Raw genomic sequence first — 23,716 nt, 5'->3', positions numbered from 1 at the left:
GCGGACCGTTTGTGTACGGTGCAGAGCGCACACGTGCGCACATAGCCTTAAACCAATTCAAGAGAACCGATGGAAAAATAAGTAGATACCCGAAACATAATCCAGGTCAGAAAGAAGCCTTCAGAGTTTGTTTTATTACACGCATAGTCTTTGCATTCTGCACAAGAGGTCCATTTCCATTTGCTGCAACAATTGTCTTCACTACTTTGAGACTGTCTGGGACTGTATGTATAAGTATAGGTGGTCTCCATGACGATAAGAAATAAATAAAAAGTCACATAACTAGCTAAAAGATTCAAACTGAGCAGGTTTATTTTATTGATAAGAGCAAACAAATGTGCTACATTAGTCTTATGTCTACAGTTTTACTTATTGTATGTTTTATGCCGGTATAAAAATAGCATGAAAGTAAAAAAAATCATAATATATATATATACATAAGTTATACAGAGCTTGTGGACAGTTCAAAGAAGAGCAGCTCCAGATAATAGAAAAGATAAGGAGCGGTGTTACTCTGCCTCCAGACGTGGGATAACGGGAAGGATCAAGTTTCCAAAAGCAGAATCTTGGGTAATGAAGTATCCAGTGGAGTGCGCATGTGCATGCTGCAGAGAAAACATATTATTAGCTGCAATGATTGTTAAAAATTACAATACTAAATAACTGAGCATATGTAATAATTGTGAAGAATAATAAGCAATTGGTTCTAAATGTTCTCAGTCCATTTAAATATACAGCCATGGATGAAAGTTGTGGACCCCATGAAATGGTTCCAGAAAATGATATTTTTCTCCCAGAAAATTATTGCTCTAACACATCTTGTTATAGACATTTATTTCCTTTGCATGTATTGGAAAAAAACAAAAAAAATCAAGGCAGAAAAAGGCAAATTTAACAGATTTTCACACAAAACTCCTAAAATGGGCAGAACAAAATAGGTGATGAATAGCTGGAAACCTTTATAGAAGAAGAACTGCACTGAGTGTAGTAATTTATCAGTGGACAAGCAAGGTGATTGTCATTTTTGCACCCAGCTATAAGGCTACTTTCACACTGTGTTTTGCCTTACATTGAGTGGGCCCGTCGGGGCATCCGTCCGAACCGCCCCTCCCCCACCCAGAAAAACGTGTTTCAGACGCATGCGCCGACAGGGCCGTTGACTGTAATGGAGCGGACTGAGTTAGCGTGTGCTCTGTTTTGTACCATTTTTGCACATATACGTTTTCTGTAGGCGGACACCCGAACGTAGTAGACTACAGCAGCTCTAGTGAACTCCATGCACAAGAGAGTTAAGGCAGTGCTTGAAAATAATGGTGTCCACACAAAATAGTGACACTTTGGGAACAATTTGGGCATTGTCACTTAGGGATCTACTCAGTTTTGTTGCCAGCGGTTTAGACACTAGAGTGTGTGTGTGTGTGTGTGTGTGTATGTGTGTGTGAGAGAGAAAATTTTGGAGAGAAGCAGTGGGGAGGGGATATTTTGCAGAGGGGGAAGAGTATGTGGGGGGTATTTTGCAGAGTAGTAGTATGTGAAGGGGGGGGTATTTTGGAGAAGGGCAGTGTGCGTATTGGGGAAGTTTAGAAAGGGGCAGTATGTGTGCGTGTATGTGGGGGATATTATAAAGAGGGTCAGCGTGGGGGGAGATATGTTGGAGAGGGGCAGTGTTTTTGCAGAGGGGCATTGCGTGTGTGGGGGGGGATTTTGGAGAGGGCCAGTGTGTAGGGAGCATTATTGAGAGGGGCAGTGTGGGGGGGGGGACATTTCGTGCAGGAAGCAAATCAATTATTTATTCAGGGGCACAACATGGAAAATATTTTTATTTATGGGACAGTGTAATGATACTTTTAATTTTCAGGGTACTGTGTCGGGAAGTGCTGCTGAAGATGGAGAAGAGTGAAGGCTGCAGATGACAAGCTTTACATGTACCGACGGCGGTCCCGACGCTGCAGTCATGTACCGACGGCGGTCCCGACGCCGCAGTCATATGCTTAAAGTGGTTCTGGCACTGCTTTCGTGTACTGACAGTGACTCTGGCACGGCTGTCATCTGCTGATGCGATTCTGATCTTGTACACATGTAGCAATCCAAAACATGCTTCATGGCCAACTTATCCTCAAAACGTAGAGTGTTGAAATTATGAGGAGGATTTGGTGAGATTCTGCTCTAAACACTAAGGGGTACTTTGCACACGACACGGTGGGGTCAAATCGAAAGTGACGCACATCCAGCGTCGCTGTCGACATCGGAGTATGTAAATCCTTTTTACTACGATTAACGAGCGCAAAAGCGTCGAAATCGTATGATCGGTGTAGCATCGGTCATTTCTATAATTTCGGAAGGACCGATGTTACGATGTTGTTCCTCGTTCCTGCGGCAGCACACATCGCTGTGTGTGAAGCCGCAGGAGCGAGGAACATCTCCTTAACTGCGTCCTGGCTGCAATGAGGAAGGAAGTAGGTGGGCGGGATGTTTACGTCCTGCTCATCTCCGCCCCCCTGCTTCTATTGGCCGCCTGCCGTGTGATGTCGCTGTGATGCTGCACGACCCGCCCCCTTAGGAAGGAGGCGTTTCGCAGGCTAGAGCGACGTCGTAGGGCAGGTAGTGCATGCAAAGCTGCCGTAGTGATAATGTTCGCTACGGCAGCTGTCACAAGATATCGCAGCTGCGACGGGGGAGGGGACTATTGCACTCGGCATCGCTACCATCAGCTTGCGATGTCGTAGTGTGCAAAGTACCCCTTAATGTAAGGTGGGGTATGTTCACACTTATTTTTTTGGAGCAGAAACTGAGGTTAATCTCTCCAAATCCTCTTTTGGTGCTCAATTAATGTACTGATGATGGTTCTGGTGATATATTCGTATAAGTATCTCTTTAAATTTTTGTGGCCCTTGGGATTGGTTCAATATGGCAATACGGCCCTTGGAAATATATGTAAAGGGGGTGTTGCATACCAAACTATATATAACCCTTAAAAACACGTACTTTATTAATAATAATTAAAATCCACACCCTTTGTGCAAATTATTTCATAAGGGAAAAATAAAGGGAGGAGAATAAGATACTCGCCCTTTACAGTAACCCTCCCTCCTGTCCACTACCTACCGCGGGGGTTGGCACCCTGATACCTGCGAAAAATGGCGCCCCCACTCGACGGTGGCTGTCCCTGATATGACCCTCAATGAACCCTCAACAAAGTGATGAAAAATAGATAGGGTTAACAGCTCATACACAGGGTGCAGACATTCACAGTGGACAGAAAAAATGGAACAGCTGCACATGAACCTCAGGTTAAAGACCAACATCAAATGCCACTGGTGGTTCTGGGGGCAGTAGTACAAACCGATGAACAAATCCAATGTACTGAATATGAGATACCACTTGTGCCTCCAAAAGCAAAAGTACAATGGATATGTGGCCCTATAAAGCCCCAAACACCCTTGGATACCACAAAACAATTGTATACACCTGATATCCAAGATCACTCCTTGGTATGCCTAATAAGTGGAAGACAATATGGTGTATAGTGCAAAAACAATGTGCAGGCTTATGAGCAGATTCTAGCCTCAGATGCCATCATACTAAACAGCCAGTCTGCCCATATACGGAATAAATCATACCAAGTGTGATATAATGAATCAACCAGTATTGGTCATACAGGTTAGTCAATGACTTATCTGTAAGGTGGGTTCATGTGCGCTTCCCAAATTAGCCCCAATAACGCCTCTACGCGTTTCTCCAGACTTGGATCATCAGGAGGCTTGATGTCAGGCTTGCCAGTTGGTTTCAGGATAGCATGATGTCAGGATAAGGGGGGAAATCCGATGCACCTGGATCTCCTCTTAAACCATGCCAGTAATGAACCACCCCCACCCCCAGCCAATCAGCCCACCCTCCCCGCCCACAACCTAACACACCCCCATCCACGATAAGCCAAACCCTCATAAACATTGCTGATCAGGTCTTAAGATCTTTTACATAATGTGTGCAGGTACAGAAGAGGTTACCTCCAATATCCCGTTCATGTAATTCGTCCTACTGGGTCACATTTGATTTGTCTCCAGGGACGCTCCTCTGATGTATTCCACGGTGAAACGCAGCTTGCGTTCCACACGCAGATCGTAGGGCGGAACCGGAAGTGTCGTCACGGAACATCACCCGGAAACGACGTCACAAAGCGATAACCGGAAGTGACGTCGCGCGGGTGTCCGAGGCCGATTGGGTAAACAAGGATCAACAAAGAGGATGAAGGGATCCTCTCAGCCACTCCCCCACCGTGACACCACCGATAGACTATCGGGGGGGAGGAGTATGGATATATTAACCCCCGAAAACAACGAGCATCTAGATCCCATAAAGCATAACCCCGTGCAACTTAAGGGGTCGCCCTGCATGATCCATAACGGTTCTCTCATAGACACACATTTAAGTTATAATGATTTCAGCCCAGGTCTATTATTGGTGGCCATACTATGTGCACATAGCAGTCTTCTCAAAGAGACATACTTGGGCTGTGATGATAACAGCCCAAGTCTCTCACCGATAGCAATACGTTGTACAACCAATTAAACACCGCCAAACAGATAGTCCAGACCGGGACAAAACCAATAACAATGAAAGGGGAACAGGATGGCAAAGAGATGGGGTGCGTGCAGCAAGAGGGAAGGATGGTGGGGGGCTGGGAGGCGAGGGAAGGGGGGGCCCATCTCAGCATCAATCTATAACTTGCCATATGTAAAGCAATGTATGATACATCAAATTTACCTCCCTATAGCGGGATTCTAGCCAGCAGACTCCAGGTACCATATAACCAACCCCAGGGATCAAAGAAAACAGGCATATGATATTTGCTCGTTTAGACCCCCAGGTTGTACAGACTCCATTCTGAAGATCCACTCACATTCTTTTCTTAACAGGATCTTGTCATAATCACCACCTCTGGGATTCTTCTTCACCACCTCCAAAACCTGAAATCTTACTTCATGAATGTTACCCCCATGATGACAATTCATGTGCCTACCTAGGGAGGTGTCCCGTTGATTACGCACATCACCGAGGTGTTCTCCAACCCTCCTTCGCAACTCTCTCCTCGTCTTACCCACATAATCCATGGGGCATGTGCAAGTGGCCACATACACCACTCCCATCGTCTTACAGTTGGCGAAGGACCTTAGGAAAAATTCCTTCCCGTTCTTTGAGCTCCTAGTGGACTTAGCAGGGCTCATTACGTTGCAGTAGGAACAATCACCACACCTATAGAAACCACATATGCCTCTATCTAGCCATGTACCGGGGGGTTTTGGTCTGGTGTAACAACTGTGGACCAATCTGTCCCGAAGGGACCTCCCCTTCCTGTACGTGATGCTCGGTCTCTGTGAGATCATATGTCTAAGATCAGGATCCAGAGTAAGGATGTCCCAATGTTTATAGAGCACCCTACGGACCCGCTCGCTCTGGCAGTCGAAAGTCCCAATCAGTCTAGTTATGTCATCCTCCTCTTTCATCTTCCTACCACAGCCGTGCAGGAGTACTGTCCTATCTTGTTTTTCTGCATGGTCCCTAGCCCGATGTAATACCCCAGGAGGGTAACCTCTGTCTACAAAGCGTCTGGTCATATCCTTCGCCTGAGATTGATATGCCTCCATCGTTGAGCAATTGCGTCTCAGACGAAGGTATTGACCCTTGGGAATGCCATTCCTTAAAGGGAGTGGGTGATGACTGTCCCACCTCAAGATATTGTTGGTTGACGTGGGTTTGCGATATGTGCTGGTGGAGAGAGCGCCATCTGGTTCTTTTTCAATAATCACATCTAAAAAAGGGAGTGCCTTAGTGTCCACCTCACTCGTGAAGTGAAGATTAAGCTCATTCACGTTGAGCAGCTCTACAAACCTCACAAATAATTCGTTGGACCCTGACCACAAGACAAAAACGTCATCTATATATCTTGACCACAATAATATATGTGGTTGCCACCAGTGGTCCCCATCCGTAAAGACGACGGTTTCTTCCCACCAGCCCAGGAAGAGGTTAGCATACGAGGGAGCACAAGGGCTCCCCATAGCTGTCCCCCTGAGCTGGTGGAAGTACTTACCGTCGAATTTAAAGAGGTTATGATGTAATACGAACTCCAACAATTTCAATAGGAACCGATTATGATCACGATATTCCCTCGTTCTTGTATTCAGATAATATTCGGCTGCTTTCAAACCTAATGTGTGAGGTATGTTGCTATAAAGGGCCTCAACGTCAATCGAGGCCAGAAGGACGTCCTCTCCAACCGTGATGCCGTCCAACTTCCCCAATAGATCCGCTGTATCTCGTGTATAAGATGGAAGTGAGATGACAAAGGGACGTAAAACCTCATCGATATATATACCACTATTCTGGGTAAATGAGTTCACACCTGATACGATAGGACGGCCCTTCAACCCCTCCAGCCCTTTGTGAACCTTTGGCAAGGTGTAGAATGTCGGCATAACTGGGCAAGCGGGTTTCAAAAAATCATATTCATTGCTGCTCAGCAGACCACTACTCCTTGCCTCCTCTAGTATGTTAAGTAAAGATGTACTGTACCTATCAAGAGGATTGGAGGTGAGCACTTCATATGTGTATTTGTCATTCAGTACACGATGGCACATTTCGAGGTATTTTTCATGACTCAGTATCACGAGATTCCCTCCCTTATCAGAAGGCTTTATTATTAGATTTTCATTCTTTTCCAGATCTTGCAATGCCATGAACTCATCATCAGTAAGATTGCGATCAAGGCCATCATTTCTGCGGGGGATCTTTTTAAGGTCCCTTTCCACAAGGGAAAGGGACCAAAAAATGTTGTGCACCCCTGCTTTACATCATGTGATGTAGACATTTCCATCTAATTTCCTTTTTTAATGTTGAACATACCTGAAGTGCAGCTTTTTGTTGGGCAGCTATATGCTGCTGCTCAGCGTGGTCACGGAAATCCTTGTTAACATTTGGCCGTGCAAGGGCTATACTGTAAGAAGATATACAAATATCAAAATGTTAAATGATTTTGTATTTTGAAATCACACATAGAAAATGCAGGCCTGAATCAGAAAGTACTGCGGTCACATGAAATCCATGCTCACCTTTGCCTAACCTTTCTCAAGTCATGCACAACTAGGAATGGAATTAGGATGACATGTTAGTCATTTTCCTTGGATACCAGGCAATGTTTATATTTACTGAAGCAGCTCAAAAGTGCAAAAACTGAAATTATTTGACAGATTTATTAGCAAATAGATATCCTGCCTCTCTGATGATGTCCCTCAAACACCAGATCAAAGGTCGGGAAGGGGTTACAATTTTTTTAATGCAGTATATGTACCTTTTGATTGTGTTGTGAAGGAGAGGTGATTAAACGCGTTCATCCAGATGGCACTAATAAAAGGGAATCTGTCACCATGTTTTGCTATGTAATCTGAGACCAGCATAATGTAGGGGCTGAGTGCCTGATACTAGCTATGTATTATTTACTGAGCTGCATGCTGTCATTTTTTTATACAATCGCTGTTTTCTCTGCTGCAAATCTAGCAGAGCTCAGAATGCTGAGCGGTGAATAATCTCTCCCACACCACTGATTGGCAGTTTTCTGCAATGCACAGTGTACACAGAAATCTGCCAATCAGTTGTAAGGGCATTATTGGTATAAACGGCAGCAGGTTACTACAGCAATGTTGCGGCAGCTAAAAAGACACAATTCTGGTTTTTCAATATTTTTCTATCATTACGACATTTACCAATTGGGTTAATTGATTTTTTATTTTGATACAACACACTTTTACGGACATAGCATTACCAACTACATTTATTTTTTATTTCTTTTAATAGGAGAAAAGTGGGCTGACTTGAACTTTTATTTTTTTCATATTTTTTTTAATAAACAAAATTTACATTTTTTACTGTAGTTTTAGCTTCCTTAGGGGACTTGAACCTGCAATCATCTGAATGCTGCTACTAGACACAGCAATACTACAGTTCTGCTATCACACGAGTGATGGGTAATTGGGCAAGGACACCTAGACTGGCCAACAGTCTGGGGACCGTGCGTTGTCCCTTATCCCAGAAGTACGCTTCATGGTAGCAAGGTCTGGACCGCCAGCATGACCCTAAATCCTGTCTGAACCCTGGTTTAACAACCCCTTTTCCCCACCCATGGGGAGCGCTGGACCAAAGTAACAAACCCCACAAATAACGCAGACAGGGGAGAACCAAAACGCATATACACTGCAATCAGACACAGGGGAGAAACTAAACATGTATGGGAAGAAATAAGACACAGGGAGGAAATACACTAAAAGGAATATTTCCAAACCACACAGACCACCAGTAACAGGAACACATGCAAAAGTCCGGAATCGCTGGAGCAAAGCTGAAGATATTATCAGCGTTGAGAAACCGGATAAGTGGTGGAGGTGGCTGTGAGTGGTTATTAGCAACTTGAGCTCCTAGCAGCACTTCACAAGTCAGCAGGAATTAACTTCTGCTGACTGATGACACAGGATTACCAACCTAACAGGAATGGTGGTCTTTAGCAGATCCACGGCTGTCAAGGCAACCCATCGGCACTCCATGATCACGTCATGGGCACATAGAATGACGGCCCCCGACCCGCATGAAAGCCTACATCAAATTTAGGGATCCACCGATATAGGATATAAATGTACGTCATATGTTGGCAAAGAGTTAAGCTGAATCTAAGAGTTAAAAATTTCTCTAACTGTTCTGTATTTTATTCTTGGGTGACTTAGTCATGTCAACATAAAAAATGGCTTGTATATTTGGGTTTTGGACAACAACAAATAATAGGGATTCTAACTATAGCTGGAACCATGCTTACCTTGCCCCTGGATTGTTTGTTGAAGATTGGTTTTGCAGAATCAATTTTCTCTTCTCTTTGTCTAGTTCTGCCAAAATAGCAACTCTGTTCTTACTTGCAAAACCTAGGGATCACAAAGAAATGGGTAATTAAAAAAAAAGTATCTTAAATGGAAAAAAAATGAAACGTAATTGATATCCTTGGTAACATAAGCAACCAATATAATACCTGTAGTTATCTGGTTTCGGATGAATATGTTACTTGACTAAAAGAGACTTTGAAACGATAGACGAATGCATTGATTTTAGAAAAGTCGTTTTTAGGCTGTGTGCGCATGTTGCAGATTTGGTGAAGAAATTTTCTGCATCAAATTGGCACCTTCTGGCAGAAAAACACACCAAAAATCACATGGGTTTTCGGTGCGTTTTTTTCTTAATGAAGTCAATGAGTGGAAGGGCTGCAAAAACGCACAAAGCGTTGACATGCTGCTGATTATTTTCTGCACCAAATCTGCAAGGAAAAAATAAGCAATGTGTGCACAGTAATCCTCATTGACTTTGCTGGTACAGCTGGCATAAAGAAAGGCATGCAGATCTGTGTCAAAATCTTCATTAAAGACACACTTTGTCACCAGGTTTTTGCTACCTCATAAAAGAACAGCATAATATAGAGACAGAGACCCTGATTCCAGCGATGTGTCACTTACTGAGCTGTTTGCTGTCATTTTGATAAAATCGCTGTTTTCTCTGTTGCAGATCTCGCATTATTTTAATGTAGAGCAGGGTTATAAGGAGCTCATGCAGCTGCTGGACTACCTCGCAGCAGGCCAAGTAGTCCTCTAATGATGATCTCCTGCTAGTTAAACAGTGATTATCAAGTGTGTATTAATTGTTTACCCATGAATGCGTTGTAAATATACAACTGCCAAAGGTCAATGGGGTGCAAAACTCACAGGTTGTATGTTTTTTAATGAAGTTTATCATGTTTTATGAATATGGTATGCCATGTATGTTTATACACATTTTTTTTTAATTATATGTATATACCATGTCTGATAATTGCACAAGTGGGAGTGTTGGACTAGGGCTCACACGCTGCCATAGCTGATGGAGTCCCAGCAATGATAATCTCTTGGTGCTAAAACAATCATTGCCAGTAACCAACAGCTTGGAGATTGATAATGAAAATTTGGTGTGTCCTCTAAATAAGAACACAGCAATTATTATCAAAACCACTGGCAACAAAAGTGAGTACTCCCCTAATTAGACTACATCCAAATTAGCCATTTTCCCTGCCTGGTGTCATGTGACGCCTTCATGTTACAAGGACTCAGATGTGAATGGGGAGCAGGTGTGTTACATTTGGTGTTATCGCTCACACACACTCTCATACTGGGCACTAGAAGTTCAACATGGCAGCTCATAGCAAAGAATTCTCTGAGGATCTGAGAAAAAAAACCCACTGTTGCTCTACATAAAGATGGCTTGGGCTATAAAAAGATTGACAACACCCTGAAAGTGAGGTGCAATACAGTGGCCAAGACCATACAGTGGTTTAACAAGACAGGTTCCACTCAGAACAGGCCTTGCTGTGGCCGACCAAAGTGGAGTGCACGCGTTCAGAGTCATAGCCAGAGGTTGTCTTTTCAAAATAGACGTATGAATGCTGCCAGCATTGCTGCAGAGGGTAAAGGGGTGGGGGAGGGAATCAGCCTGTCAGTGCTAAGCCCAGATGCAACACACAAAATGCATGAAAATGGTCTGCATGGCTGTTGTCCCAGAAGGAAGCCTGTTCTAATGATGATGCACAAGAATGTCTACTTGTCTTCAGCAAACTGCAGGCTAAGGATATGGATTACTGGAACTATGTCCTGTGGCCTGATGAGACCAAGATAATCTTACTTGGTTCAGATGGTTTCAAGCGTGTGTGGAAGCAACCGGGTGAGGAGTATAAATATAAGTGTGTCCTGCCTACAGTCAAGCATGGTGGTGGGAGTGTCATGGTTTGGGGCTGCATGAGTTCTGCAGACTCTGGGGAGCACTGAGGGAACCATGAATTCCAACATGTACTGTGACATACTGAAGCAGAGCATGATCCCCTCCCTTCACAAACTGGGCAAAGGGCAGTATTTCAACATGATAACGACCCCAAACACACCTCCAAGACGACCACTGCGTTTCTAAAGAAACTGAGGGTAGAGGTGGTGGACTAGCCAAGCATGTCACCAGACTAAACCCTATTGAGCAACTGTAGGGCATAATCAAATGGAAGGTGGAGGAGCACAAGGTCTCTAACATCCACCAGCTCCGAGCTCCGTGATGTCGTGATGGGGAATGGAAGAGGATTCCAGTGGCCCCTCTGAAGCTCTAATTAACTCCATGCCCAAGAGTTAAGGCAGTGCTTGACAATAATGGTGGCACACAAAAAATATTGACACCTTGGGGACAATTTAGCGATTTTCACTTAAGGGGTGTACTTACTTTTGTTGCCAGCGGCTTAGATATTAATGGCTGTGTGTTGAGTTATTTAGAAGGCACAGCAAATTTATACTGCTTTACAAGCTGTACTCTGACTACTTTACATTGTATTCAAAGTGTCATATCTTCAGTGTTATCCCATGAAAAGATATAATAAAATATTTACAAAAATGTGAGGGGTGTACTCACTTTTGGGATATACTGGAGTTCTTTGAACATAAGGTCACCAATAGTCAAAAACAGCAAGCACAACTAAAATCTCGGTTATCATCTATTCTTTCTTTATAAGGCTAAGTTCACACATCAGTTTTTTTTCTGACTGGCCGAATCCAGCTCAAAAACCTATGCAACGGATGCGGCGAAAAAAAACAGATGCGTTGCATACGTTTTTCCATGCGGCCCGTCCATTTTTTGCCGGATCCGGTTTGATCCTGAGCATGCGCAGTGCAAAAAAAAACCGCATCTGGCGGCCAAATGCGTTTTTTCGCCGCAGGACGCCGCATCTGGTGTCCATAGGCTTGCATTGTAAATGGCACAGCATTGCTGGATCTGGCACGATGCGTTTTTTTCGCCGCAGCAAAAAACGCAGCAGGGTCATTCCGTGTCAACTGGACCAGTTTTAAAAATCGTCCCCACTCGACGTTCTCCGATTTTGCTGAAAATTTATAAGGATGTACATGTATGTTTGAAAAGAGGTTCTGTAAATTTTTAGGGCCAGATCTCAAAATATATTGGGCACTGTTGACCTTTCACTGGAGGCCCCCCCCAAGCCTGCGGCTTCAGCTAAGAGGATTTTGCAAACTTTGGCACATAGCCATTAGAGTTCTATACTGGCTATGATGCTGAAATTTGGCATACTAGCTCAACTTTTCCTGCTAAACGCGATAAAATTATTACCGGCTATGACAAAACAATATTTCGGCCGCAATTTTGTGTCAAAGTAGCTTGTAAAACGTGTCGCATAAAATTTATGCCAAACTTTGCCCATATATAACTCAAGACCAAAAACCAATAGGAACTGGTGCTTTACCCTGCACAACAAACATCTTCATGGCTTTGCATTGCTGCAATATCACGGTCAAAGCATATGTATTTGTGGAAATATTCACACCCACATATGATGACAAACTTAAAAAACTGAATTTTACCTATTTTTAGGTCAAATTTCCCAAAAAGGGTACCCCTAAAATATATTAATTCTGTTATCATTTGAAAGAGCACATTTTTCTCTACAAGGATCATTGGGGTTTTTTTTTGGAGTCTCTCCATTTAAGAAAAGAAAAATGCCACTGAACATGGTGTTATTTATTAATACGCAATGAATGGTAACTGCACTATTCAAACCCTTGCGTTGGTCCATGGGGGTTATACCACAACCAATTCACTAAGAATTGGTATTATAATCCTATTAAGAATTGTCAAACATACATGTACATCCTTATAAATTTTCAGCAAAATCGGAGAACGTCGAGTGGGGACCACTGGTCCAATTGACACGGAATAACCCAGCATGCAACGTTTTATCCGGCCGCCGCAGCCGCATATGGCAAAAAAACAGACGCAACGCAAGGCCATGCGGCACAATCCGGCACTAATGCAAGTCTATGGGGGAAAAACCGGATGCTGCAACAGCTGTTGCCGCATCTGGTTTTTCAGAAAAGTGCCAGATTGTGCCGCACAGCAAAAACCTGATGTGTGAACATACCCTAATAGAGAAGAGCGGACCCGTTGAAGTTAGTTTCTGCGGCTGCAGCCGGACTTTAGAAGTTACTGACTGGCTGTATGTAGGTGGAGAGCCAAACTGCCCAGCCATAAGCGGAGCACTTCCAAGGGATGGACAGCAGGGTTTTTTGTACACACTACATCTAATAATGTTTATTTTACCCCAAGTGTGAGCCATTCAAACACTGGAAGTGGCTCGCAATGATCCAAACACTTATGCTATATACAGCAGAGCATCAGCATTGCTGTGTATATATTATATAAAAAAAAAAATAAAAATCACAGTCTCCTATGAATGCCAGTCACAGGCTTTTTTCCACAGGAGTACTGTGATGACAAACACAGTGGGTCTTCAGCATTCCCCTGGCTGTCATGATAACACTTTGGCGTACATCGCGTCGCGGGCACGCGAATGAAGGGTCAGAACAGTGCGTCCCCTGCCGATGCGCATTAAATGACGCTATCAGAAATCGATAGCAGCATTTAACAGATTAAAAACCGTGGGCGGAGAGCTTTTTGAGGCAGATGTCGGCTGATTAAATCAGCCGATGTGCATGAAAAGATGTGGGCTCGTTATGCAAGCCTGCATCAAAGGCAGGGAGAAGAGCCATCATGTACCTAGCACATCATGGGTCGTTAAGGTGTTAAATGGGTTGTCACCTATCTATAAGTTAATCGGTGGGGGCTTGTGTGCTAGGATTGCCAGAATGGAGAATTTTTAGCATATTAGAATAGAGCCTTATTTACAGCAAAGAAGGGCTGCAGTGTGTACATCGCCCAGGCCAAAAACTAGTACTCTACCAGGATACAGCTAAATCCCCACTAAGTGGAGGCATCACAGGTGCAGGAGGGGCAAATCACACACACACTTCCAAACATGGAGGGGGCGATTGCTGGATGATAAAACTGCACATCCACTTAGTGGGGGTTTAGCTGTATCCTGCTAGAGCACTAGTTTTTGGCCAGGGCGATGTACACACTGCAGCCCTTCTTCGCTGTAAGTAATGTTCTTTGGAGGATAATTATTCCTCTTTTTGTTGCTATTTATATATTTCCCATTAGAATAGAGCAGCATGTTTAACCCCTGCTCTAGTCAGTCCCTATTTTGCTGCTTGGCGCTGTGCTTAGCTCCATAGAGAACAAGTGGAGCGGTGGTCAGACACCTGAGGCTGCTTTCACACTTGCGTTGAACAGCATCTGTTGCTATCCGCCGCCTTGAACAATTCTAGTAACCGTTGCAGGAAACCGTTTATTCCTCAGAGGCTTCTATTAAGGGTGGATTGCAACGGATGGACTTGCGTGGCATCCGCCTTGCGGCGCATCAGTTGTTGTGACCGTCGGGCAGAATGAACGCTGAATGTAGCATTTTTTGTTGCTGTAAAAAAAACGCACTCCGCAGGATTCCGTCAGGATCCGTTAAGGGTATGTGCGCACTAGGCGTTTTTTTCACGCTGCGTTTTTGTCTCAAAAAACTCACCCGTGGCTAAAAAACGCGACAAAAACGCATGCGTTTTTGCTGCGATTTGGTGCGTTTTTTGCTGCGTTTTTGCTCACTGCATTTGTAATCAGTGCACAATGCCATTAAAGATTGTTGATGAAAAAAAAAAAAAAGGTCTATGTAGGAGAGCAGACAGCAGCTGGAGAACTAGAAGGCTCAGCATCCTCCATTCACTAGTGTATGCAGGAGAGCAGACAGCAGCTGCAGAACTACAAGGCTCAGCATCCTCCATTCACTAGTGTATGCAGGAGAGCAGACAGCAGCTGCAGAACTACAAGGCTCAGCATCCTCCATCCAGGACTGTATGCAGTTTTTTGCCCAAAAAGAAAAAAAAAATGACATGGGCTTCGCCATATTTTTGTATGCTAGCCGGGTACAGCAGGCAGGTACGGGCTGCCCCCAACCCCCAGCTGCCTATTTGTACCCGGCTGGGAACCAAAAATATAGAGAAGCCCTTTTTTTTTTTTTAATTATTTCATGAATTTCATGAAATAATTAAAAAAAAAAAAAAAATGACGTGAGTTTCGCCTAATTTTTGAGTCCAGCCGGGTACAACTAGGCAGCTGGGGATTGGAATCCACAGTGCAGGGTGCCCAAGCTTTCTGGGCACCCCCACTGCGAATTGCAGTCCGCAGCCACCCCAGAAAATGGCGCTTTCATAGAAGCGCCATCTTCTGGCGCTGTATCCAACTCTTCCAGCTGCCCTGATGCCGGGTGGCTAGCTGGGTAATAATGGAGTTAGGGCTAGCTGTATATTATCAGCTAGCCCTAAGCCCGAAATTCATAGTGTCACGCCAATATTAGACATGGCCACCATGAATTTCTAGTAATGATAAAAAAAAAAAACACAACACACAGAAAAATATTTTTATTAGAAATAAAAACACAACACAATTAGTGACTCCATCTTTATTGAAATAAAGAACCCCCCTCCGCAGTAATCCTGGGTTAGGGTCCCGCGCCGTCCAATCCGGATCCAATATCATCTGATCGGTTTGCTGGAAGGCAAAGCGATCAGATGATGTGTCAGGTTAAAGGACGTGAATCACATCACACATCAGCTGATTGTATAAAAGCCGATTATACAATCAGCTGATGCATCAGTAGAAAGAAAAAAATAATACTCACTTATGTGCTGTGCTGATTACCGGCAGCTCCTGCAGCGATCGATTGGACAGGAGTCTGATCCTGTCCGATCGCTGCAGGAGCTGCCGGTAATCAGCTGATGAAGTCCCCTGACGGCAGGATCAGCTGATAGCCGGCCGGGCGCGAAAAAGCCGGCGAGACTACGATCAGGTGATGCGTCAGGTCACTGCATCAGGTGATCCACCGCCAGGTCCTGCAAGCAAGGTCCTGCCCCGGGGAGACTGCACACAGGCAGAGCGGCGGTACCGGGAGGAGATGGGAGCGGGCATGGCACCGGGACCCTGCAGACAGGTGAGTATATATGACATTTTTTTTTTTCTACTGTTCACTTTTGTTTTCGCCGCTGCCTCCACCTCCCGCCCAGACATGGCGCCGCACGGAGCTGACATGCACAGGACGGGAGGTGGAGGCAGCGGTGACGGTACCGGGAGGATTCCTGCTTCTGTGTTTACCAACAGAAGGAATCCTCTTCCTGTACACGTCACTTTACTGCCCACCCCTTGCGTTTATAGCTGCGTTTTTAGTCATAGAAACGCGGCTATATGCGTTTTTCATTGCGTTGTTGAACATCTCATTGAACTCAATGGGTGAAAAATGCAGTGAAAAACGCAGAAATAATTGACATGCTGCATTTTTGTGGTCACCACAAAAACGCAGCTACAAAAAAACACTGTGTGTGGACAGCACTTATGAAAACCCATAGACATTGCTGGGGAAGCAACGTCACTGCGTTTTCAGCACAAAAACGCGGTAAAAAACGCCGCTAAAAACGCGGCAAAAATGCCTAGTGCGCACAAGGCCTAAGAGGCATAATGGATGTCTATGGTTTTGGATTCCAAATGCATGGCGACGGATTCCAGTGCAGGATTCCGTCACACTCTACTGCGCATGCTCAGGATGTCCAGCAGAACGTTCTAAATCGTTAAAAGCACTCCTGGTCTCTGTCTGTCGGTCTCTCTCTGTCTGTCTTTCCCTCATACTCACTGATCACTGACCAATCATGGGCGTGGCTGCTGCACAGCTGTCACACTGCTCCGGCGGCTTCTCCTCTCTTGAAAAAGCCGGCCGCTCATTATTCCATCTCGTATTCACTGCTTTCTCCGCCCACCGGCGCTTATGATTGGTTGGAGTCAGACACGCCCCCACGCTGAGTGACAGCTGTCTCACTGCAACCAATCACAGCCGCCGGTGGGTGGGTATATATCGTGCAGTAAAATAAATAAATAATTAAATAAAAAAAAAACGGCGTGCGGTCCCCCCCAATTTTAATACCAGCCAGATAAAGCCATACGGCTGAAGGCTGGTATTCTCAGGATGGGGAGCTCCACGTTATGGGGAGCCCCCCAGCCTAACAATATCAGCCAGCAGCCGTCCGGAATTGCCGCATCCATTAGATGTGACAGTCCCGGGACTCTACCCGGCTCATCCTGGTGCAGTGGTCAGGCATCTAACCTGTCACACTATTTTGTAATGGGCGTTTTTGAATGTCAGTATGGTTGAAGAGTGTACCAGAGTAAGATACACCTAATGCATAGCGGTTTATGTCTCTTAATTAATCTGGCGCATCTTTTAGCGTCCGTGTGTCCGCACAAGAAATGTATGCCAGTGACAGATTGCTAGAAAAGTGTGGTGTAATTTACGGCATCCTTTTGGTGTAAATTATGAGGAATATGTCAGGACAGCTCAGCAACGCCCCCTCCTGGCCGGGTTGCACCTACTTTTGAAAAATATGATTGAGTTACCCGGAATGGGAGAAAAAAAATCCCCAAAAAACTGAAGTTGGAAAGTTTTTGTGAAGCAAATTATTTTTTGACATTTAAGGAAAAGCGGCATGAACTGTGTGATGAGCCTTCCTCCTGAAGTCAGTGCCTAGCACGCAGTTATCCTGTGGCTTACCTGTACTATATATAGCCAAGAAGCATTGTGCACTAATGGAGGCTAGGCACAGGGCTGTGCGCTCTTAATTCACCGCTGAGTGCTGCACAATATCACGACATTACATGACACCGTGCGCACAGCCACTGACTCACAGCATTGACATTATATTTGGCCGTTTACACAATATTCCTGTCACAACAGATATTGGTCCACTCATCCATGCGGCAGCCTACATATGTCGCTCACCCACAGAACCGGCTATGTATACTAGTTAGAGTACCAGATTCACCAATTTCATCATTAAAGGGGTATTTCCATTTTAGCTTTTCATGGGTCTGACAGGAATAATCCATCCTTGCCACAACTACTGATAGTCAAACTATGGAAACTTCAGGAGCAGATGAGCTTTGCTGTTTCCATAACTCCTATTGAAATGAATGGGAGTTATGGAAGCTGTGTACCATCTCTGATCTCAGCATCTTCCAGATCACTACCTCAACGGGCCGGGGCAAGGACGGATGATGACTGTCTCGGTAATGAAAGGCTGTGTTCCCCATTGACTTCCATTATACGCAGGTACTCGAGTCAAGCCCATCTCAACCTCTATGAGTACCAAGCATCTGAGCATGGTAGTGCCCGCTCATCACTAGTTATGAGTATCGTGTACCTGAGCATGGTAGTGCCCGCTCATCACTAGTTACGAGTACCGAGCACTGAGCATGGTAGTGCCCGCTCATCACTAGTTACGAGTACCGAGCACTGAGCATGGTAGTGCTCCCTCATCACTAGTTACGAGTACCGAGCACGGAGCATGGTAGTGCTCGCTCATCACTAGTTATGAGTATCGTGTACCTGAGCATGGTAGTGCCCGCTCATCACTAGTTACGAGTACCGAGCACTGAGCATGGTAGTGCCCGCTCATCACTAGTTACGAGTACCGAGCACTGAGCATGGTAGTGCTCCCTCATCACTAGTTACGAGTACCGAGCACGGAGCATGGTAGTGCTCGCTCATCACTAGTTAGGAGTATCGAGCACCTGAGCATGGTAGTGCTCGCTCATCACTAGTTACGAGTACCGAGCACGGAGCATGGTAGTGCCCGCTCATCACTAGTTAGGAGTATCGAGCACCTGAGCATGGTAGTGCTCGCTCATCACTAGTTACGAGTACCGAGCACGGAGCATGGTAGTGCCCGCTCATCATTAGTTATGAGTATCGTGTACCTGAGCATGGTAGTGCCCGCTCATCACTAGTTATGAGTACCGAGCACCCGAGAATGGTAGTGCCCCCTCATCACTAGTTAGGAGTATCGAGCACCTGAGCATGGTAGTGCCCGCTCATCACTAGTTACGAATACCGAGCACCCAAGTATGGTAGTACTCCCTCATCACTAGTTACGAGTACTGAGCACCTGAGCATGGTAGTGCTCCCTCATCACTAGTTACGAGTACCGAGCACCTGAGCATGGTAGTGCCCACTCATCACTAGTTACAAGTACCGAGCACCTGAGCATGGTAGTGCTCCCTCATCACTAGTTACAAGTACCGAGCACCTGAGCATGGTAGTGCTCACTCATCACTAGTTACAAGTACCGAGCACCTGAGCATGGTAGTGCTCCCTCATCACTAGTTACGAGTACCGAGCACCTGAGCATGGTAGTGCCCACTCATCACTAGTTACGAGTACCGAGCACCTGAGCATGGTAGTGCTCGCTCATCACTAGTTATGAGTACCAAACACCTGAGCATGGTAGTGCCCACTCATCACTAGTTACGAGTACCGAGCACCTGAGCATGGTAGTGCTCCCTCATCACTAGTTACGAGTACCGAGCACCTGAACATGGTAGTGCTCCCTCATCACTAGTTACGAGTACCGAGCATGGTAGTGCTCACTCATCACTAGTTACGAGTACTGAGCACCTGAGCATGGTAGTGCCCACTCATCACTAGTTACGAGTACCGAGCACTGAGCATGGTAGTGCTCGCTCATCACTAGTTACGAGTACCAAGCACCTGAGCATGGTAGTGTCAACTCATCACAAGTTATGAGTACTGAGCACCTGAGCATGGGAGTGCTCGCTCATCACTGTTCATTTCTCATTACGAGTACCCGAGCAGGGTAGTGCTCACTCATCACTACTCGTTACCTGTACAGAGCACGGTAGTGCTCACTCATCACTACTGGATTTAAGTCCCGAGAACGGGAGTTCTCACTCATCACTACTCAATTTGTGTCCCAAGCATGGTAGTGCTCGCTCATCACTACCCGTTACGTGTACCCAGCATGATAGTGATCACTTCTCGTTACATGTACCGAGCACTCCCAAGCGTTGTAGTGCTCGCTTATCACGAGTTCTGAGCATGGTAGTGCTCGCTCATCTCACATCCCAAGCATTGTAGGGCTCGCTCATCACAAATCCCAAGCGTTGTAGGGCTCGCTCATCACAAATCCCAAGCGTTGTAGGGCTCGCTCATCACAAATCCCAAGCGTTGTAGGGCTCGCTCATCTCACATCCCAAGCGTTGTAGGGCTCGCTCATCTCACATCCCAAGCGTTGTAGGGCTCGCTCATCTCACATCCCAAGCGTTGTAGGGCTCGCTCATCACTTGTGCCCAGCTTTTTCACAGATGCAGATTTGCATTGGAGAATTTAATCCGTGACTACGATAAAAAGAAAAAGATGCAGAAAAGTCTCTTTTGGACACTCGATTTACAAAAACAGCCCCTTAGTTTATAATCTATGGGGCTGGTTTTGTGAATTATAGCGCTCATACCTGAAATACAGATGACGGACTGCTGCCCGCAGGTTTTCAACACTGGCTGCAGAGGTGAGGGAGTAGCTGTATTATGTACTACCACAAGAGGCTAATATACATATATACATATATATATATATATATATATATATATACATATATATATATATATATATATATACACATATATATACATATAACAGCCCCCCTGCTGAATGCACAGCACTGGATCCTCACATGATGTGGGCTTCTTCCAGGCTGTAGTGCACCTCTGAAGCCCCCATGATGTGAGCAGCCATCGCCACCCTGCACAGGTGACATAGTATCACCAAGATAACAGAGGTGGAGTGCAGCCCACCCCGCCTCAGACCCGCTCATGTACACACGTTATGCACTGCCGGACTCTGAATACTAATATCGCCGTGGTCATACCTGCTGCCGGTGGCGGAGCCGCCATCTTGCCAACCGCTCGTCGGAAGAGTAGACGTGTGCGTCGTTACTAAGCAACCAAAAGACGCTGCTGCCGAAATTGCTTTAGAGATCTAAACACACTCGGCCTAACCTCCACTCCTCTTCAGGAGACAATTATACGGCTACATTGTAGTGCGGTTTGCTTTGTTCATTTTGTGTTGTACCGGTATTCGTTCCCAAAACCAAGATGGCGCCATCAGCCTCAGTGCATTACGTCATCTACCATAGAGTACTAGGATGTGGTGTAGATGAGCACGAGATGACTGGTGAATTGTCCACTCTATGACTATACAAAGTGACCAGCTGATCGGCAGCAGGGGTGGAGCCATATATGTGATGTGCGGACAGCTGGGAATGACACAACAGCACGGGGGCGGGGGGGCGTCCCCATTAACCCTATAACCACTGGGATATTTTATTTTTGCACTTTCCTTCCCAGACCTAAAACTTCTTTTATATTCTATATATTCTATATACAGAAAATTCTGAGATTTGGGAAACAAGGACACCTTGTTCCGAGCCCAGCATCTTTGTTTATTTCCATCCATGGATGAGTGAGGCCTTGTGATGTTTTTATTTTGGTTGCTTTTTATTTACTGCTTTGCTACAACTTATTTTCCACATTTAACATCCCTCCTCTTCTTCCAAGAGCCACAACTTTTTTATTTTTCCATCGATATCTTATAAGAGCTTGTTTTGTGCAGGACGAGTTGTACTTTTGAATGACACCATTCATTCTGTCCCTATCATTCCAGAAAATGAAAAAAAAATCCAAATGCAGTAAAATTGCAAAAAAAAGTGCAATTCCACGATGTTTTTTTGGGCTTTTTATTAGCTGTGTTCACTATTTGGTAAACCTGACCTGAATTATGATTCCCCAGGTCAGTACGAGTATGTAGATACCAAACATGTATAGTTTTTCTTTATTTAAGCAATAGGAAAAAAAAGGTGCTTTTGTCGCCATTTTCCGAGACTCGTAGCGTTCTCATTTTTCGGGATCCTGGGATCAGTGATGGCTTATTTTTTGCATCTTGAGCTGATGTTTTTAATTCTACTATTTATGGGTAGTTATGATGTTCTGATCGTCTGTTAATGCAATGTAGCAGCGACCCCAAAAAAATATAATTCTGGCGTTTTGATTTTTTTTTTTCTTTTTCAATCAGATTAAAGGACTTTATATTATGATAGATCAGGAATTTCTGAACTCAGCAATACCAAATATGTGTATTTTTTTAAATTGTTTTATTTCCAATGGGGTAAAAAGGGGGGTGATTTGAACTTTTCTTTTTTTTTGTTTTTCACATTTTAAAACTTTTTTTTTTTAATTTTTTATTGATTTTATTACTAACCTTAACAATAGAAGTCCCAGAGAGGGGTCATTTAACATTTCTACCATTGAAACCCTATGGAGCACGAAATTCCTGGGACTTCTAGTGTTAAATTAAGGGACTTTATGTCTACATTATCTAATCATTTCTGCTGTTCAGAGCGATGCTTCATAAATGCTGATCTCCTGTGAATGCCGGCGCTCTTCTGCCATTCACTGGAAGCATGTCATGACAGCAACAGGGGTCATCAGCTGAAACCATACTGTCATGATAACCCATCTGCACCCCATGATTGTGTCACAGGAACGCCCATGGCAGCGGGGAATAGCTCAATCTCCACAAGTGTGTGTTAGAGCGCGGTCAGAGCTTATACTATATACTGCAATGCTACAGTATTGCAGTACAGTCATTGACTAAAGTGTTAACACCCTTTAAATTGTTTCACAAAATGAAGTATTTCTTATGGAAAATTACCGTATTTTTCTAATTATAATACACAAAAATTTGGGACGAAAATGAGGGGTGCTTCTTATAATGCGAATGTAGCTTACTGGGAGGTGGAGAATGGGCGCTGTGCTGGTTGTGGTGGGGGATGTGTGAAGCAAGGCGGTGCGGCAGGTGAGATGCTCTGTCGGTGGTGTGGGGCTGTGCTGATTGCGGTGGGGGCTGTGTGAAGCAGGGCAATACGGCAGGTGAGATGCCCTGTCGGTGGTGCGGACCTGTGCTGGCTGCGATGGGGGCTGTGTGGAACAGGGCAGTGTGGCAGGTGAGATGCTCTGTCGGTGGTGTGGACCTGTGCTGGTTGCGATGGGGGGGGCTGTGTGGAGCAGGGTGGTGCAGTGGGTGAGATGCTCTGTCGGCGGTGTGGACCTGTGCTGGCTGCGATGGGGGCTGTGTGGAACAGGGCAGTGTGGCGGGTGAGATGCTCTGTCGGCAGTGCGGGGCTGTGCTGGCTGCGATGGGGGCTGTGTGGAACAGGGTGATGCGGCTGGTGAGATGCTCTGTTGTTGGTGCGGGGCTGTACTGGCTGCGATGGGGGCTGTGTGGAGCAGGGTGGTGCTGCTGGTGAGATGCGCTGTCGGCGGTGTGGGGCTGTGCTGGCTGCGGTGGGGGCTGTGTGGAACAGGGTGGTGCGGCTGGTGAGATGCTCTGTCCTTGGTGCGGGGCTGTGCTGGCTGCGATGGGGGGGCTGTGTGGAGCAGGGTGGTGCAGTGGGTGAGATGCTCTGTCGGGGGTGTAGGGCTGTAGTGGGGGCTGTGTGGAGCAGGGTGGTATGGCAGGTGAGATGCTCTGTCTGCGGTTCGAGGTTCAAATAATGGCACCTGAAGGTGGCTCATGCACAGATGAGATCTCGGCTTGTCACTGAGCCGAGAGCTCAATCTGCTCACGCGCCGACTCCGGGTCGCCATTTCTTTGAAGCATGCACCGCCAACAGAGCATCGGTGACACCTGCCGCCCCGCCCTGCTCCACACTTCCACCACAGCGCCCACAGCCAGCACAGCCCCCACCGCAATCAGCACAGCCCCCACCGCAGCACCTGCAGCATCGCCCTACTCCAGCACCGCCCCTGCCTCCTGTGACCCTGCGCCACCACCGCTGCC

General features: G+C 45.6%; 1 protein-coding gene across 2 annotated transcripts; it reads right to left on the bottom strand.

Annotated features, from left to right (window-relative positions):
- Positions 1–290: 290 nt before the first annotated feature.
- INIP (INTS3 and NABP interacting protein) lies at positions 291–20,931 on the bottom strand. Of its 2 annotated transcripts, XM_075338757.1 has the most exons (5): positions 20,748–20,788; positions 19,875–20,220; positions 8,861–8,963; positions 6,904–6,994; positions 291–605 (listed from the first exon to the last, which is right to left on the bottom strand). In XM_075338757.1, exons 2-5 carry the CDS (start codon positions 19,921–19,923, stop codon positions 510–512), a joined length of 339 nt encoding a protein of 112 aa, XP_075194872.1. In that variant the 5' UTR covers positions 19,924–20,220; positions 20,748–20,788; the 3' UTR covers positions 291–509. The 2 variants fall into 2 exon arrangements, with proteins under 2 accessions (XP_075194872.1, XP_075194879.1); XM_075338764.1 differs by lacking the exon at positions 19,875–20,220 and having other exon boundaries at positions 20,748–20,931.
- Between the last annotated feature and the right edge of the window lie 2,785 nt (positions 20,932–23,716).

This window comes from Anomaloglossus baeobatrachus, chromosome 1 (genome assembly GCF_048569485.1).
Source record: "Anomaloglossus baeobatrachus isolate aAnoBae1 chromosome 1, aAnoBae1.hap1, whole genome shotgun sequence".
NCBI lineage: Eukaryota > Metazoa > Chordata > Amphibia > Anura > Aromobatidae > Anomaloglossus > Anomaloglossus baeobatrachus.
This window is presented reverse-complemented; position numbering and strand designations above follow the sequence as displayed.